We start from the raw sequence: 17372 nt of genomic DNA on the forward strand, positions 1-17372 counted from the left end.
AAAAATTCAGAAAAAAATTGGAAAAAAATCAGAAAAAAATCAGAAAAAAAAGCTAAAAAAAATCATTAAATTATTTTTTTAAAAATCCCCCCAAATCCCCCCCAAATTGCCGGGGGTCTGAGGGAATCGCCGCTGTTCCCAGAGTCCACGAACACGTCGGAGCTGCGGATCTGCCGCATGAACAAAGAGAGCGGCCCCTGCACGGGCGGGGAGGAGCTGTACCTGCTCTGCGACAAGGTCCAGAAAGGTACCGGGGACACCTGGGGGGACAGGGGACAGCTGAAACACACCTGGGACAGCTAAAACACACCTGAGATCACACCTGAGATCACACCTGGGCTGCACGGGCGGGGAGGAGCTGTACCTGCTCTGCGACAAGGTCCAGAAAGGTACCGGGGGCACCTGGGGGGGCAGGGGACAGCTGAAACACACCTGAGATCACACCTGAGATCACACCTGGGACAGCTAAAACACACCTGAGACAGCTAAAACACACCTGAGATCACACCTGGGGACAGCTGAGCTCACACCCGGGCTGCACGGGCGGGGAGGAGCTGTACCTGCTCTGCGACAAGGTCCAGAAAGGTACCGGGGGGACAGGGGACAGCTAAAACACACCTGGGGACATCTGGGGACAGCTAAAACACACCTGAGATCACACCTGGGGACACCTGGGGACAGCTAAAACACACCTGGGACAGCTGAGATCACACCTGAGATCACACCCGGGCTGCACGGGCGGGGAGGAGCTGTACCTGCTCTGCGACAAGGTCCAGAAAGGTACTGGGGGCACCTGGGGACAGCTAAAACACACCTGGGACAGCTAAAACACACCTGAGATCACACCTGGGGACACCTGGGGACAGCTAAAACACACCTGGGACAGCTAAAACACGCCTGAGATCACACCCGGGCTGCACGGGCGGGGAGGAGCTGTACCTGCTCTGCGACAAGGTCCAGAAAGGTACCGGGGGCACCTGGGGACAGCTAAAACACACCTGGGGACACCTGGGGGGACAGAGGGGACACCTGGGGACAGCTAAAACACACCTGAGATCACACCTGAGATCACACCTGGGCTGCACGGGCGGGGAGGAGCTGTACCTGCTCTGCGACAAGGTCCAGAAAGGTACCGGGGGGACAGAGGGGGACCTGGGGATACCTGAGATCACACCTGGGGACACCTGGGGACAGCTAAAACACACCTGGGGACAGCTGGGGACAGCTGAGATCACACCTGGGACAGCTAAAACACACCTAGGACAGCTAAAACACACCTGAGACCACATCTGGGGACCCCTGGGGACACCTGGGACAGCGCAAACCACACCTGGGCACACCTGGGACTCCCCATCCCCATTCCCAACCCGGATCCCCGTCCCACATCCCGTACCCCAGAGCCCCAATCCCGGACTCCCGAATCCCCGTGGAATTCCCATGTAATTCCCGTTTAATTCCTATGGAATTCCCGTGTAATTCCCGTTTTTTCCAGAGGACATCGCGGTGATTTTCCCAGGGAATCCTGGGAGGCGCGGGCCGATTTCTCCCTGAGCCCATTCCCCAAATCCCCCATTCCCAAACCCCGGAATCCCCGTGTAATTCCCAGTGAATCCCCATGGAATCCCCGTGTAATTCCCGTGTAATTCCCGTTTAATTCCCGTGTAATTCCCGTTTAATCCCCGTGTAATTCACGTTTATTCCAGAGGACATCGCGGTGATTTTCCGCCGGGAATCCTGGGAGGATTTCACCCACACCCCATATCCCACATCCCCCATTCCCATTCCCCAAATTCCCATGCAATCCCCGTGTAATCCGCACGGAATCCCCGTGTAATCCCCGTGTAATTCCCGTGTAATTCCCGTGTAATTCCCGTTTAATTCCCGTTTAATTCCCGTGTAATTCCCGTTTTTTCCAGAGGACATCGCGGTGATTTTCCGCCGGGAATCCTGGGAGGCGCGGGCCGATTTCTCCCACACCCCATATCCCAAATCCCCCATTCCCAAACCCCGGAATCCCCGTGTAATTCCCGTGTAATTCCCGTTTAATTCCCGTGTAATCCCCGTGTAATTCCCGTGTAATCCCCGTGTAATTCCCGTTTAATCCCCGTGTAATTCCCGTTTTTTCCCAGAGGACATCGCGGTGATTTTCCGCCGGGAGTCCTGGGAGGCGCGGGCCGATTTCTCCCTGAGCCCATTCCCCAAATCCCCCATTCCCAAACCCCGGAATCCCCGTTTAATTCCCGTGTAATCCCCGTGTAATCCCCGTGTAATTCCCGTTTTTTCCAGAGGACATCGCGGTGATTTTCCGCCGGGAGTCCTGGGAGGCGCGGGCCGATTTCTCCCTGAGCCCATTCCCCAAATCCCCCATTCCCAAACCCCCGAATCCCCGTGTAATTCCCAGTGAATCCCCACGGAATTCCCGTGTAATCCCCGTGTAATTCCCGTTTTTTTCCAGAGGACATCGCGGTGATTTTCCGCCGGGAGTCCTGGGAGGCGCGGGCCGATTTCTCGCAGGCCGACGTTCACCGCCAGGTGGCGATCGTGCTGCGCACGCCGCCCTACGCGCACCTGGAGCTGCGCGAGCCCGTGCAGGTGGAGGTGTTCCTGCAGCGCCTGACCGACAGCGTCCGCAGCGAAGGGTTCCGCTTCACCTACCTGCCCCGGGACCCCGGTACCGGGAATTACCGGGATCGGCACCGGGAATTACCGGGAATGGCGCCGGGATAGCGGGGACGGGGTGCCGGGATATCGGGACAGGTGCAGGTGGAGGTGTTCCTGCAGCGCCTGACCGACAGCGTCCGCAGCGAGGGCTTCCGCTTCACCTACCTGCCCCGGGACCCCGGTACCGGCCGGGAATTACCGGGAATTACCGGGATTGGAGCCGGGAATGGCGCCGGGAATGGCGCCGGGATAGCGGGGACGGGGTGCCGGGATATCGGGACAGGTGCAGGTGGAGGTGTTCCTGCAGCGCCTGACCGACAGCGTCCGCAGCGAAGGGTTCCGCTTCACCTACCTGCCCCGGGACCCCGGTACCGGCCGGGAATTACCGGGATCGGAACCGGGAATTACCGGGAATGGCGCCGGGAATTACCGGGAATGGCGCCGGGAATGGCGCCGGGAATTCCCGGGATTTACCGGCAATGGCACCGGGAATTACCAGGATTTAGCGGGAATTACCGGGATTGGAACCGGGAATTGGCAGGATTTACCGGCAATGGCACCGGGAATTCCCGGGATTTACTGGCAATGGCACCGGGAATTACCAGGATTTAGCGGGAATTACCGGGATTGGAACCGGGAATTGGCAGGATTTACTGGCAATGGCACCGGGAATTACCGGGATTTAGCGGGAATTACCGGGAATTGCCGGGATTTACCGGCAATGGCACTGGGATTTACCGGGAATTACCGGGATCGGAACCAGGAATGGAACCGGGAATGGCGCCGGGAATTCCCGGGATTTACTGGCAATGGCACCGGGAATTACCGGGAATTACCGGGATTTCCGGGAATTACCGGGATCGGAACTGGGAATTGGCAGGGTTTACCGGCAATGGCGCCGGTAATTCCCGGGATTTACCGGCAATGGCACCGGGAATTACCGGGATTTACCGGCAATGGCACCGGGAATTACCGGGAATTACTGGGATTGGAACTGGGAATCGCCGGGATTTCCCGACAGTTACCAGGAATAGCGCTGGGAGTTATCGGGAATGGCGCCGAGAATTACAGCAGGAAATAGCGAGATTTACCGGGAATGGCGCCGGAATATTACTGGGAATTATACCGGGATTTACCGGGAATGAGCACCGGGATCTACCGGGATTTACCGGGAATGAGCACCGGGATCTACCGGGATTGGGGCGGGATCGGTGGGATGGGAACAGAGTGGGAGCGCCGGGAGTGGCGGGAATAACTGGGAATAATCGGGAATAATCATGAATTCCCAGTAATTCCCAGTGTTTCCCGTTGTAATTCCCGGTAATTCCCGGTGTAATTCCCAGTAATTCCCGCTCTAATTCCCGCTGTAATTCCCGCTGTAATTCCCGCTGTAATTCCCGCTCTAATTCCCGCTCTAATTCCCGCTCTAATTCCCGCTGTAATTCCCGCTGTAATTCCCGCTGTAATTCCCGCTGTAATTCCCGCTGTTTCCCGCTCTAATTCCCGCTCTAATTCCCGCTCTAATTCCCAGTAATTCCCGGTGTAATTCCCAGTAATTCCCGCTGTAATTCCCGCTGTAATTCCCTCTCTAATTCCCGCTGTTTCCCCCCAGACGCGTACGGGGTGCAGCTGAAGCGGAAGCGGGGAATGCCCGACGTGCTGGAGGAGCTCTCGGGCTCAGGTGGGACTGGGACAAACTGGGAGGGGACTGGGACAAACTGGGATGGGACTGGGAGGGGACTGGGACAAACTGGGATGGGACTGGGAAGGACTGGGAGGGACTGGGACAAACTGGGATGGGACTGGGAAGGGATTTGGGGGAAATTTGGGGAAAATTTCTGGGAATTTGGTGGAAATTGGGGGATTTGGGGTGAATTTGGGGGATCTGGGGGAGGGATTTGGGGGGATTTGGGAATCTGGGGAGAAATTGGTGGGATTTGGGGGGAATTTGGGGGGCAGTTAGGGGGGATTTTTGGGGGATTGGGGATGAGTTTGAGGGAATTTGGGATGAATTTGGGGGGAATTTGGGGTGAATTTGGTGGAATTTGGGGTGAATTTGAGGGGATTTGGGATGAATTTTGGGGAATTTGGGGGAATTTGGGGTGAATTTGAGGGGATTTGGGATGAATTTTGGGGAATTTGGGATGAATTGGGGGGAATTTGGGAATTTCCCGGTGCCGTGACCCCCCTGGGCCCCCCCAGATCCGTTCGGGATCGAGGCCAAGAGGAGGAAGAAGCCCCCGGGGTACCTGGAGCATTTCCTCCCCCTGGGCCCTGCAGGTGAGACCCCGAAATCCCCAAATTTCCCCTCCCAAATCCCAAATTCCCCACAAATCCACAATTTCCACCCCCCAAATCCCTTTTGTCCCCCAAAAAATCCGAATTTCCCCCCCAAAAATCCCAATTTTTCCCCCCAAAATTCAATTTTTCCCCAAAATTTCCAATTTTCCTCCTCAAAATCCCCAATTTCCCCCCAATTCCCCATTTTTCACCCCCAAATCCCCAATTTTTAACTCAAAATCCCCAATTCCCCCCCCAAAATCCCAATTTCCCCCCCAAATCCCCAATTTCCCACCAAATTCCCAACTTTCCCCCCCAAAATCCCCCCCAAATTCCCAATTTTCCCCTCAAAATCCCCGATTTTCACCCCAAATTCCCATTTCCCCCCCAAAAAAATTCCCAATATTCCCCCCCCAAAATCCCATTTTCCCCACAAAATCCCAAAATTTCCCCCCAAAATTCCCAATTTTCCCCCCAAATCCCCAATTTTCCCCCCAAATTCCCAATTTTCCCCCCCAAAATTCCCATTTTTCCCCTCTCCAGACGCCGCCTTCCCCCCGGATCCGGAGCCTCTGGAGCCCCTTCCCCAAATCTTCGCCCCCTTCGCCCCCCCGGCTTTTTCCTCTTTCTTTCCCGCCCCGGAATTCCCGGAATTCCCGATTTTCCCGGGCCAGGAGCTGCTGGCCGAGCCCCCCAGCGGGGACCCCCCCCCCGATTTCCAGCCTGGTGGGGTCCCACATGTTCCCGGGGGGGGAGGGCTGAGAATTCCCGAAAATTCCCCCAAAAAAATTCCTCAAAAAATCCCCCCCCTTGCAAATCCCCCCAAAATTCCCTCAAAATTTTCCCAAAAATCCCCCAAAAATTCCCAAAAATTCCCCTCAGAATTCCCGAAATTCTCGAGGAGATTTCAGGGATTTTTTTCTCGGGCCCCGGGCTGGCTGGACCCCCCCGGGATTTGGGGGGAAATTCCCAAATTTTTTTTTTTCCCTCTTTTTTTTTCCCCCCCTCCCAATTTTTTTTCCCTATTTTTTTCTTGCACTATATTTATAAAGGGGGATCCCCAACTCCCGGGATTTTTGGGGAGAATTCCCGGGATTTTGGGGCGGAATTCCAGAATTTTTGGGGCGGGATTTTTGGGGGGGGGGGAAATTCCAAGGATTTTGGGCAGAATTTCCGGGATTTTGGGGATGAATAAAGCCATGGATGGACGCCCCGGAGTTGTCTTTTGGGACTGGGAGGGAACTGGGAGGGGACTGGGAGAGAACTGGGATTGACTGGGAGGGAACTGGGATGGACTGGGATGAACTGGGAGGGAACTGGGATGGACTGGGATGGGACTGGGATGGACTGGGATGGACTGGGATGGGACTGGGATGGACTGGGATGGACTGGGAGGGAACTGGGAGGGGACTTGGATTGACTGGGAGGGAACTGGGATTGACTGGGATGGACTGGGATGAACTGGGAGGGGACTGGGATGGACTGGGATGAACTGGGAGGGGACTGGGATGGACTGGGAGGGGACTGGGATTGACTGGGATGAACTGGGAGGGGACTGGGATGGACTGGAATTGACTGGAATGGACTGGGATTGACTGGGATGAACTGGGACGAACTGGGAGGGGACTGGGACTGGCCCCAGTCTGTCCCAGTACGGAACTGGCAACAGAACCCGGAAGTGGAACGGCTCCCACACCAAGCCACGCCCCCAATGAGGCCACGCCTCCAAGCCCCGCCCAGCCTCCTTCTCGCATCGGGCCACGCCTCCATTCCCGCCGCGTTCTGACGTCACCCACGCCTTTACGTCACCACGCAAACCACGCCTCACGTCACCACGCAAACCACGCCTCACGTCACCACGCAAACCACGCCCCGTTCCCCGCTTCTCGTTCCCTTCCGCTTCTTTGGTCACTTCCGCTTCCGAGTGGCGCCGAGCGCGGTGAGCGGCGTTGGCGGCGGGGCCGCTCCCCCAATTAATGCCTTAATTACCGCCCTAATTAACCTCCCCTCGGGATTCCCCCGTAATTACCGCCCTAATTACCCCCCCTTGGGATTCCCCATTAATTACCCCCCCTTATTAACCCCCCTCACCCGGGGCCTTCCCTCACCGCGTTCCCAATTTCTCCCTTTCGTTCCCAATTTCCTTTTCTTTATTTCCAATTTCTCTTCTTCATTCCCAATTCCCCCTGTTTTATTCCCAATTTCCCCTGTTTTATTCCAAATTTCCCCTTCTAATTCCCAATTTCCTTCTTTTATTACCAATTCCTTCCTCTTAATTCCCAATTTTCCCCTTCATTCACAATTTCCCCCCTTTAATTCCCAATTTTCTTTTCTTTTATTCCAAGTTTCCCCTTCCTTTATGCCCAATTTCACCCTCTTTAATTCCCACTTTCCCTTTATTTCATTCCCAATTTCCCTTTATTTCATTCCCCATTGCCCTTTATTTCATTCCCAATTTCCCTTTATTTCATTCCCAATTCCCCCTTCTTTTATTCCCAATTCCCCCCCTTTCATCCCCAATTCCCCCATTCCAACCCCTCCCCACATCCCCAAATCCTGATTTTTTTTTAATTTTTTTCCCCCAGGAACCTCCTCCTCCTTTTCCCTCTCCTCCTTTTCCCTCTCCTCCTCCTCCTCCCCTGCTCTCCTCCTTTCCGGAAGGTTCCGGCGCGGGGATGTGGCACGAGGCGCGGAAGCACGAGCGCAAGCTCCGGGGGATGATGGTGGATTACAAGAAACGCGCCGAGAGGCGCCGCGAGTACTACGAGAAAATCGTGAGTGCCACCAGTTCTGACCAGTTTGGAACCAGTTCCGACCAGTTCAGGGGTCCTTGTCCCAGTTCAGGGGTCCTTGTCCCAGTTTGGGGAGTCCTTGTCCCAGTTTGGGGTGGCCCAGAACTGTTTTGTGAAGTCCTTGTCCCAGTTTGGAGGGTCTTGTCCCAGTTTGGGGTGGCCCAGAACCAGTTTGGGGTGGCCCAGAACCAGTTTGGACCAGTTTGGCACCAATTTGGGGGGTCCTTGTCCCAGTTTGGAGGGTCTTGTCCCAGTTTGGGGTGTCCCAGAACCAGTTTGGACGAGTTTGAGGGGTCCTCACCCAGTTTGGGGGGTCCTTGTCCCAGTTTGGGGGGGCCCAGAACCAGTTTGGACCAGTTTTGCACCAGTTTGGGGGTTCTCCTGTCCCAGTTTGGGGATTCTCCTGTCCCAGTTTGGGGATTCTCCTGTCCCAGTTTGGGGATTCTCCTCTCCCAGTTTGGATTCTCCTCTCCCAGTTTGGGGATTCTCCTGTCCCAGTTTGGGGATTCTCCTGTCCCAGTTTGGGGATTCTCCTGTCCCAGTTTGGGGATTCTCCTGTCCCAGTTTGGGGGTTCTCCTGTCCCAGTTTGGGGGTTCTCCTGTCCCAGTTTGGGGATTCTCCTCTCCCAGTTTGGGGGTTCTCCTCTCCCAGTTTGGGGATCCTCCTCTCCCAGTTTGGGGATCCTCCTCTCCCAGTTTGGGGATCCTCCTCTCCCAGTTTGGGGATTCTCCTCTCCCAGTTTGGGGATTCTCCTCTCCCAGTTTGGGGATTCTCCTCTCCCAGTTTGGGGATTCTCCTCTCCCAGTTTGGGGATTCTCCTCTCCCAGTTTGGGGGTTCTCCTCTCCCAGTTTGGGGGTTCTCCTGTCCCAGTTTGGGGATTCTCCTCTCCCAGTTTGGGTTCTCCTCTCCCAGTTTGGATTCTCCTCTCCCAGTTTGGAGCCGAGATTCCCGTTTTCCCTTGCAGTCCTTCCCCAGAGCTCCCCCCTCCCTTCCATCCCCTCCCTTTCCCAAATCCCTGCTTTTCCCGGGGAATTTTTCCTCCCTCCCCCTCCTTTTCCCTGGCCCTGATTCCGGGATTTTTCCCGTTTTTCCCAGAAAAAGGACCCGGCGCAGTTCCTGCAGGTGCACGGCCGCGCCTGCAAAGTTCACCTGGATTCCGCCGTGGCCTTGGCAGCCGAGAGCCCCGTCAACATGTGAGCCCGGCCTGGGAATTCCCGCCTGGAATTCCCTGGGATCGCCTCGGGAATATCCCTGGGGTCACCCAGGAGGGTGGAGAAATCCGGGATTTTCCAGGGATTGAAATTCGGGTGGTTTTAGCAAAATCCAGGAAGTTTAGCAAAATCCAGGAAGATTCGGAGCAGCCGTTTCTATTTTTCCTGAAGGAATTCTGCTCATTCCAGGCAGGAATTCCCTGGAATTATTTCTGGAACGCTCCTGGGATCACTTCCCAGGGGTGGAAAAATCCAGGATTTTCCAGGGATCGAAATTCGGGTGGTTTTACCAAAATATGGCAGGATTTGGAGCAGCTCTTCCTGTTTTTGTTGAAGGAATTTTGCTCATTCCCACCTGGAATTCCCTGGGATCGCCTCGGGAATATCCCTGGGGTCGCCCAGGAGGGTGGAGAAATCCGGGATTTTCCAGGGATTGAAATTCGGGTGGTTTTAGACAAATCCAGGAGGATTTGGAGCAGCCGTTTCCATTTTTTTGGTGCTGGGAAAGGAGGAATTTTGCTGATTTCACAGATAAATTCCCTGGAATTACTTCTGGAACGCTTCTGGGATCACTTCCCAGGGGTGAAAAATCCTGGATTTTCCAGGGATTGAAATTCGGGTGGTTTTACCAAAATCCAGGAGGATTTGGAGCAGCCGTTCCCATTTTTGCTGAAGGAATTCTGCTCATTCCAGGCAGGAATTCCCTGGAATTATCTCTGGAACGCTCCTGGGATCACTTCCCAGGGGTGAAAAATCCTGGATTTTCCAGGGATTGAAATTCAGGTGGTTTTAGCAAAATATGGCAGGATTTGGAGCAGCTCTTCCTATTTTTGTTGAAGGAATTTTGCTCATTCCCGCCTGGAATTCCCTGGGATCTCCTCGGGAATATCCCTGGGGTCGCCCAGGAGGGTGGAGAAATCCGGGATTTTCCAGGGATTGAAATTCGGGTGGTTTTAGACAAATCCAGGAGGATTTGGAGCAGCCGTTCCCATTTTTGCTGAAGGAATTTTGCTCATTCCCACCTGGGATCACCTCGGGAATATCCCTGGGGTCGCCCAGGAGGGTGGAGAAATCCGGGATTTTCCAGGGATTGAAATTCGGGTGGTTTTAACAAAATCCAGGAGGATTTGGAGCAGCCGTTCCCATTTTTCCTGAAGGAATTTTGCTCATTCCAGGCAGGAATTCCCTGGAATTATCTCTGGAACACTCCTGGGATCACTTCTCAGGGGTGGAAAAATCCAGGATTTTCCAGGGATTGAAATTCGCGTGATTTTAAGAAAATCCAGGAGGATTTGGAGCAGCCGTTCCCATTTTTGCTGAAGGAATTTTGCTCATTCCCACCTGGAATTCCCTGGGATCTCCTCGGGAATATCCCTGGGGTCACCCAGGAGGGTGGAGAAATCCGGGATTTTCCAGGGATTGAAATTCGGGTGGTTTTAGACAAATCCAGGAGGATTCGGAGCAGCCGTTCCCATTTTTGCTGAAGGAATTCTGCTCATTCCAGGCAGGAATTTCCTGGAATTATCTCTGGAACGCTCCTGGGATCACTTCTCAGGGGTGAAAAATCCCAGATTTTCCAGGGATTGAAATTCGGGTGGTTTTACCAAAATCCAGGAGGATTTGGAGCAGCCATTCCCATTTTTGCTGAAGGAATTCTGCTCATTCCAGGCAGGAATTCCCTGGAATTATCTCTGGAACGCTCCTGGGATCACTTCCCAGGGGTGAAAAAATCCCGGATTTTCCAGGGATCAAAATTCAAGCTGCGTTTAATCCATAAATCTGAAAATCCGGGTTTTTGGCGCAGCTGCCGCTCCCAGTTTTTTATTTCCTGAGGGAAAACTCCGCTCATCCCACGGAGAAAATTCCCACCCGCAGGGATAAATCCCAATTTTCCCACCGAGCGGAATTGAACCCGTTTTTAACCCATCGATCCGAAGAAAATTCAGATTTTTTTTGGGGGGGGAACCGCCGCTCCTGAAGGAAAAAGGGGGAGTTCTGAGCGGGAATTCCAGGATTTTTCCGCTTCCCAAGGTTTGGATTTTCCCGGCAGGATGCCCTGGCAGGGGGACACCAACAACATGATCGACAGGTTCGACGTCCGCGCTCACCTGGATTTCATCCCCATGTACACCCCGGCCCTGCTCAGCCCCACGTAAGATTCCCAAAAGAATTCCCAAAAAGTTCCTCGCGTTCCCGAGGAATTCCCAACGGTTTCGGGGCTGGGGGCGGGGGTGGTAAATCCGTGGTTTAATCCCAAAAATCTGCGTTGCATCTCAAAAAATCGCCCGGAATTCCACTTTGGGTCCATGAAATTCGCCTTTGGATCCCAAAAATCCCTGTTTTGATCCCAAAAATCCCTGTTTTGATCCCAAAAATCGGCGTTGAATGTGCAAAAATCCGCGCTTGAGCGCCGAAATCTCCCTTTGGGTCCATAAAATCTTTTTTTTTTAGCAAAAAATCCCCCTTTGGTGCCTCAAAATCCCACTTTGAATCCATAAAATATGCATTGGATTCCCAAAATCTCCCTTTGAACCCCAAAATCCCTGTTTTGATCCCAAAATCCCCTCAGAATTCCCAGTTTTTTCCACCTCCTCAGAGAATGAATTGAATGAGCGCAAATGCAGCTACAACCCCTCCAAAATCTCCCATTTTTTTCCCCAAATTCCCCTTTTTTTCCCCAAAATCGTCCCCTTTTTAGGACAAATTTCTCTTTGTAGTTTAAAGTATCCCTTTAATTCCTGAAATCCCCGTTTCGATCCCAAAATCCCCTCAGAATTCCCATTTTTCCAGCTCCCCGGAATAGGAATCAGACGAGCGAAATGCAGCTGCGAGCTGGGAGATCCCTAAAAATCCAACTTTTTTCCCCTCACAAATCCATTTTTTTTTCCCCCAAATTCACCCTTGGACCCCAAAATTCACCTTTAACCCCCAAAATTCTGGTTTTGATCCCAAAATCCCCTCAGAATTCCCATTTTTCCAGCTCCCTTGAGCAGGAATCGGAAGAATGAAAATGCAACTATGAGTGAAGAGGACCCCCTAAATCCACCTTTTTTTTCCCCAAATCCAGCTTTTTTTAGCACAAAATCCACCCTTGGACCCCAAACTCCACCTTTAACCCCCAAAATCCCTGTTTTGATCCCAAAATCCCCTCAGAATTCCCATTTTTCCAGCTCCCTTGAGCAGGAATCGGAAGAATGAAAATGCAACTATGAGCGAGGAGGACCCCCCAAATCCACCTTTTTTTTCCCCAAATCCAGCTTTTTTTAGCACAAAATCCACCCTTGGACCCCAAACTCCACCTTTAACCCCCAAAATCCCCGTTTTGATCCCAAAATCCCCTCAGAATTCCCATTTTTCCAGCTCACCTGAATAGGAATCAGACGAGCACAAATGCAGCTGTGAGTGAGGAGGCCCCAAAAATCCCTCTTTTGCTCCTCAAAATCTGCCTTTTTTTTTTCACCAAATTCAGCTTTTTTTAGCACAAAATCCACCCTTGGACCCCAAAATTCACCTTTAACCCCCAAAATCCCTGTTTTGATCCCAAAATCCCCTCAGAATTCCCATTTTTCCAGCTCCCTTGAGCGGGAATCGGAAGAATGAAAATGCAACTATGAGTGAAGAGGACCCCCCAAATCCACCTTTTTTTTCCCCAAATGCAGCTTTTTTTAGCACAAAATCCACCCTTGGACCCCAAACTCCACCTTTAACCCCCAAAATCCCCGTTTTGATCCCAAAATCCCCTCAGAACTCCCGTTTTTCCAGCTCACCGGAGCAGGAGTCGGACGAGCGCAAATGCAACTACGAGCGGTACCGGGGCCTGGTGCAGAATGACTTCGCCGGCAGTGAGTCCCTTTTTCCCTGGTTTTTTTTTGGGAATTCCGCCCCCGTGGGATCCCCTGGGGGTGGTTCCCGAGGGATTTCGGGAACGATTTGATCCCGGAATTCCCGACGCCAGTCTCGGAGGAGCAGTGCCTGTACCAGATCTACATCGACGAACTCTACGGCGGCCTCCAGAAACCCAACGAGGACGAGAAGAAAAAGTGAGGGGGGAAAAATGTCAGAATTCCCAGGAATTCTGCGTGGGAAAACGCCGGGAATGCGCCTTCACACCCTCGGGAATGTTCCTGATTCTGGGATAACCCCCCCTGATCCCAGTTTTCCTTTCATTCCTTGGCTGGAATCTCTCCCTAAATCCATCCTGGGAAGGGCTCCTGGTTTTGATCGGGGTTTTGCCTCAGGGCTCCCAATTTTCCCTCAAAATTCCTGCTTAGATCTCCTGGTTTCCCTCGGAATTCCACCTCAGGCCTCCCGTTTTTCCTTGGGATTCCAGCTCAGAATTCCCATTTCCCCTCAGCATTCCCGCTCATTTTTACTATTTCCCCTCAGAATTCCCATTTCCCCTCAGATTTCTCATTTCCCCTCAGAATTCCTGCTCAGTTCTCCCATTTTCCCTCAGAATTCGCATTTCCCCTCAGCATTCCCATTTCCTCTCAGAATTCCCACTCATTTCTTCCATTTCCCCTCAGAATTCCTGCTCAATTCTCCAATTTCCCGCTCAATTCTCCCATTTCCCCTCAGAATTCCCACTCAGTTCTCCCATTTCCCCTCAGTTCTCCCATTTCCCCTCAGAATTCCCGCTCAATTCTCCCATTTCCCCTCAGAATTCCCATTTCCCCACAGAATTTCTGCTCGGTTCTCCCATTTCCTCTCAGAATTCCCACTCAATTCTCCAGTTTCCCATCAGCATTCCCATTTCCCCTCAGAATTCTCATTTCCCCTCAGAATTCCCACTCAGTTCTCCCATTTCCCCTCAGTTCTCCCATTTCCCCTCAGAATTCCCACTCAATTCTCCCATTTCCCCTCAGAATTCCCCTCAGAAAATTCTCCCGTTTCCCCTCAGAATTCCTGCTCAATTCTCCAATTTCCCCTCAGAATTCCCGCTCAATTCTCCCATTTCCCCTCAGAATTCGCATTTCCCCTCAGCATTCCCATTTCCCCACAGAATTCCTGCTCGGTTCTCCCATTTCCCCTCAGAATTCTCACTCAATTCTCACTCAATTCTCCAGTTTCCCCTCAGCATTCCCATTTCCCCTCAGAATTCCCACTCAGAATTCCCATTTCCCCTCAGAATTCCCATTTCCCCTCAGAATTCCCGCTCAATTCTCCCATTTCCCCTCAGCATTCCCACTCAATTCTCCAATTTCCCCTCAGAATTCCTGCTCAGAATTCCCATTTTCCCCTCAATTCCCCGTTTCCCCTCAGAATTCCCGCTCAGAATTCCCATTCCCCCCCCGAGCCTCTTCGGGAATCTCCTCATTCCCGAGGGAATCTCCCCTGCGGGGACGGGAATTAAAGCAAACCCCAGCCCGGGCCGGAGGGAATCGTGTCCCAAAATTCCCCAGGCTGGCGGAAAAAAAGGCTTCCATAGGCTACACCTACGAGGACAGCACCGTGGAGGAGCTGGAAAATTCCCTGGAAAAGCGACCGGGGGACGAGGAGGACTCCGAGGAAGATTCCAACACGGACGAGGACGAAGCGATCCCGGATATCGGTGAGGGAGAAAGAAGGAATTTTCTCCGTGGGACGTGGAATTTCTCTGGGGCGCGTTCCGGGCGGAATTCCAGGATTTTTCCCGGTGTTTTTTCCAGACGTGGAAGTGGACGTGGATGAGCTGAACCAGGAGCAAGTGGCCGACCTGAACAAACAGGCCACGACCTACGGCATGGCCGAGGGGGATTTCGTCAGGTAGGGCCCCGAAAAACTTCGGCAAAAACCTCGGGAGAAGCCGGGATCCTCCCCCAAAACCGTCCCGGGGAGGGCTCCCGCTTTTTCTGGGAATATTACCTCAGAAATCCCATTTTTTCTGGGAATTTTGCCTCAGAAATCCCTTTTTTTCTGGGAATTTTACCTCAGAAATCCCATTTTTTCTTGGGAATTTTGCCTCAGAAATCCAATTTTTTCTGGGAATTTTACCTCAGAAATCCCATTTTTTCTGGGAAAGTTACCTCAGAAATCCCATTTTTTCTGGGAATTTTGCCTCAGAAATCCCATTTTTTCTGGGAATTTTGCCTCAGAAATCCCATTTTTTTCTGGGAATTTTGCCTCAGAAATCCCATTTTTTTCTGGGAATTTTGCCTCAGAAATCCCATTTTTTCTTGGAATTTTGCCTCAGAAATCCCTTTTTTTCTGGGAATTTTACCTCAGAAATCCCACTTTTTCTGGGAATTTTACCTCAGAAATCCCATTTTTTCTTGGAATTTTGCCTCAGAAATCCCATTTTTTCTTGCAATTTTGCCTCGGAAATCCCATTTTTTCTTTGAATTTTGCCTCAGAAATCCAATTTTTTCTTGGAATTTTACCTCAGAAATCCCATTTTTTCTGGGAATTTTGCCTCAGAAATCCCATTTTTTCTGGGAATTTTGCCTCAGAAATCCCATTTTTTCTTGGAATTTCGCCTCAGAAATCCCATTTTTTCTGGGAATATTACCTCAGAAATCCCATTTTTTCTGGGAATTTTGCCTCAGAAATCCCATTTATTTCTGGGAATTTTGCCTCAGAAATCCCATTTTTTCTTGGAATTTTGCCTCAGAAATCCCATTTTTTCTGGGAATATTACCTCAGAAATCCCATTTTTTCTGGGAATTTTGCCTCAGAAATCCCATTTTTTCTGGGAATTTTGCCTCAGAAATCCCATTTTTTCTGGGAATTTTACCTCAGAAATCCCATTTTTTCTGGGAATATTACCTCAGAAATCCCATTTTTTCTGGGAATATTACCTCAGAAATCCCATTTTTTCTTGGAATTTTGCCTCAGAAATCCCATTTTTTTCTGGGAATTTTGCCTCAGAAATCCCATTTTTTCTGGGAATTTTACCTCAGAAATCCCATTTTTTCTGGGAATTTTGCCTCAGAAATCCAATTTTTTCTGGGAATTTTGCCTCAGAAATCCAATTTTTTCTGGGAATTTTGCCTCAGAAATCCCATTTTTTTCTGGGAATTTTGCCTCAGAAATCCCATTTTTTCTGGGAATTTTACCTCAGAAATCCCATTTTTTCTGGGAATTTTACCTCAGAAATCCCATTTTTTTCTTGGAATTTTGCCTCAGAAATCCCATTTTTTTCTTGGAATTTTGCCTCAGAAATCCCATTTTTTCTGGGAATATTACCTCAGAAATCCCATTTTTTCTGGGAATTTTGCCTCAGAAATCCCATTTTTTCTGGGAATGTTACCTCAGAAATCCCATTTTTTCTGGGAATTTTGCCTCAGAAATCCCATTTTTTCTTGGAATTTTACCTCAGAAATCCCATTTTTTTCTGGGAATTTTACCTCAGAAATCCCACTTTTTCTGGGAATGTTACCTCAGAAATCCCATTTTTTCTTGGAATTTTGCGTCAGAAATCCCATTTTTTCTTGCAATTTTGCCTCGGAAATCCCTTTTTTTTCTGGCAATTTTGCCTCAGAAATCCCATTTTTTCTGGGAATTTTACCTCAGAAATCCCATTTTTTCTGGGAATTTTGCCTCAGAAATCCCATTTTTTCTTGGAATTTTGCTTCAGAAATCCCATTTTTTCTGGGAATTTTGCCTCAGAAATCCCATTTTTTTCTGGGAATTTTGCCTCAGAAATCCCATTTTTTCTTGGAATTTTGCCTCAGAAATCCCATTTTTTCTGGGAACTTTACCTCAGAAATCCCTTTTTTTCTGGGAATTTTGCCTCAGAAATCCAATTTTTTCTTGGAATTTTACCTCAGAAATCCCATTTTTTCTGGGAATTTTGCCTCAGAAATCCCATTTTTTCTGGGAATTTTGCCTCAGAAATCCCATTTTTTCTGGGAATTTTACCTCAGAAATCCCATTTTTTCTGGGAATTTTGCCTCAGAAATCCCATTTTTTTCTGGGAATTTTGCCTCAGAAATCCCATTTTTTTCTGGGAATTTTGCCTCAGAAATCCCATTTTTCCCTGGAATTCTGCCCTGAAAATCCCGTTTTTCCCGGAAATTCCGCCTCAGGGCTCCCCCTTCTCTTGGGGATTCCGGCTCTCCCCGAAATCCCGCCCTGATCCCGCTTTTTTTCCCCCTGGAAAAAGGATGCTGAGGAAGGACAAGGAAGAGGCCGAAGCCATCAAAAACGCCAAGGCCTTGGAGGAGGAGAAGGCCATGTACTCGGTGAGGGAGAAACCCGGAAAAAAACGGGAATTTCCCCTTGGAAAAAAACCCTAAAAATTCCCTTCCCGAGCTCCAATCCTTTCGCCAGGGCCGCCGCTCCCGCCGGCAGCGCCGGGAATTCCGGGAGAAGCGGCTGAAAGGGCGGAAAATCAGCCCCCCGAGGTGAGATTCCCGGCGTTCTCACCCCCAAATCCCGGCGTTTTCATCCCAAATCCCGGCGTTTTCATCCCAAATCCCGGCGTTTTCATCCCAAATCCCGGCGTT

General features: G+C 51.0%; 2 protein-coding genes across 2 annotated transcripts; both read left to right on the plus strand.

Moving 5' to 3' along the window:
* Nucleotides 1-142: 142 nt before the first annotated feature.
* Nucleotides 143-6656, plus strand: LOC120748093 (transcription factor RelB homolog; the record flags this gene model as incomplete). Its single annotated transcript, XM_040054171.1, has 6 exons — nucleotides 143-247; nucleotides 2456-2671; nucleotides 4274-4342; nucleotides 4864-4941; nucleotides 5485-6158; nucleotides 6594-6656. Coding segments are annotated over 6 exons (1205 nt in total), but the record flags the coding sequence as incomplete, so codon positions are not given.
* A 101-nt stretch (nucleotides 6657-6757) lies between these two features.
* Nucleotides 6758-17270, plus strand: LOC120748094 (CLK4-associating serine/arginine rich protein-like; the record flags this gene model as incomplete). Its single annotated transcript, XM_040054173.2, has 10 exons — nucleotides 6758-6880; nucleotides 7527-7715; nucleotides 8831-8928; nucleotides 10997-11098; nucleotides 12709-12788; nucleotides 12902-12986; nucleotides 14349-14497; nucleotides 14595-14691; nucleotides 17030-17108; nucleotides 17197-17270. Coding segments are annotated over 10 exons (1076 nt in total), but the record flags the coding sequence as incomplete, so codon positions are not given.
* Nucleotides 17271-17372: the final 102 nt, after the last annotated feature.

This window comes from Hirundo rustica (assembly GCF_015227805.2).
Source record: "Hirundo rustica isolate bHirRus1 chromosome 39 unlocalized genomic scaffold, bHirRus1.pri.v3 SUPER_39_unloc_4, whole genome shotgun sequence".
Classification (NCBI taxonomy): Eukaryota; Metazoa; Chordata; class Aves; order Passeriformes; family Hirundinidae; genus Hirundo; species Hirundo rustica.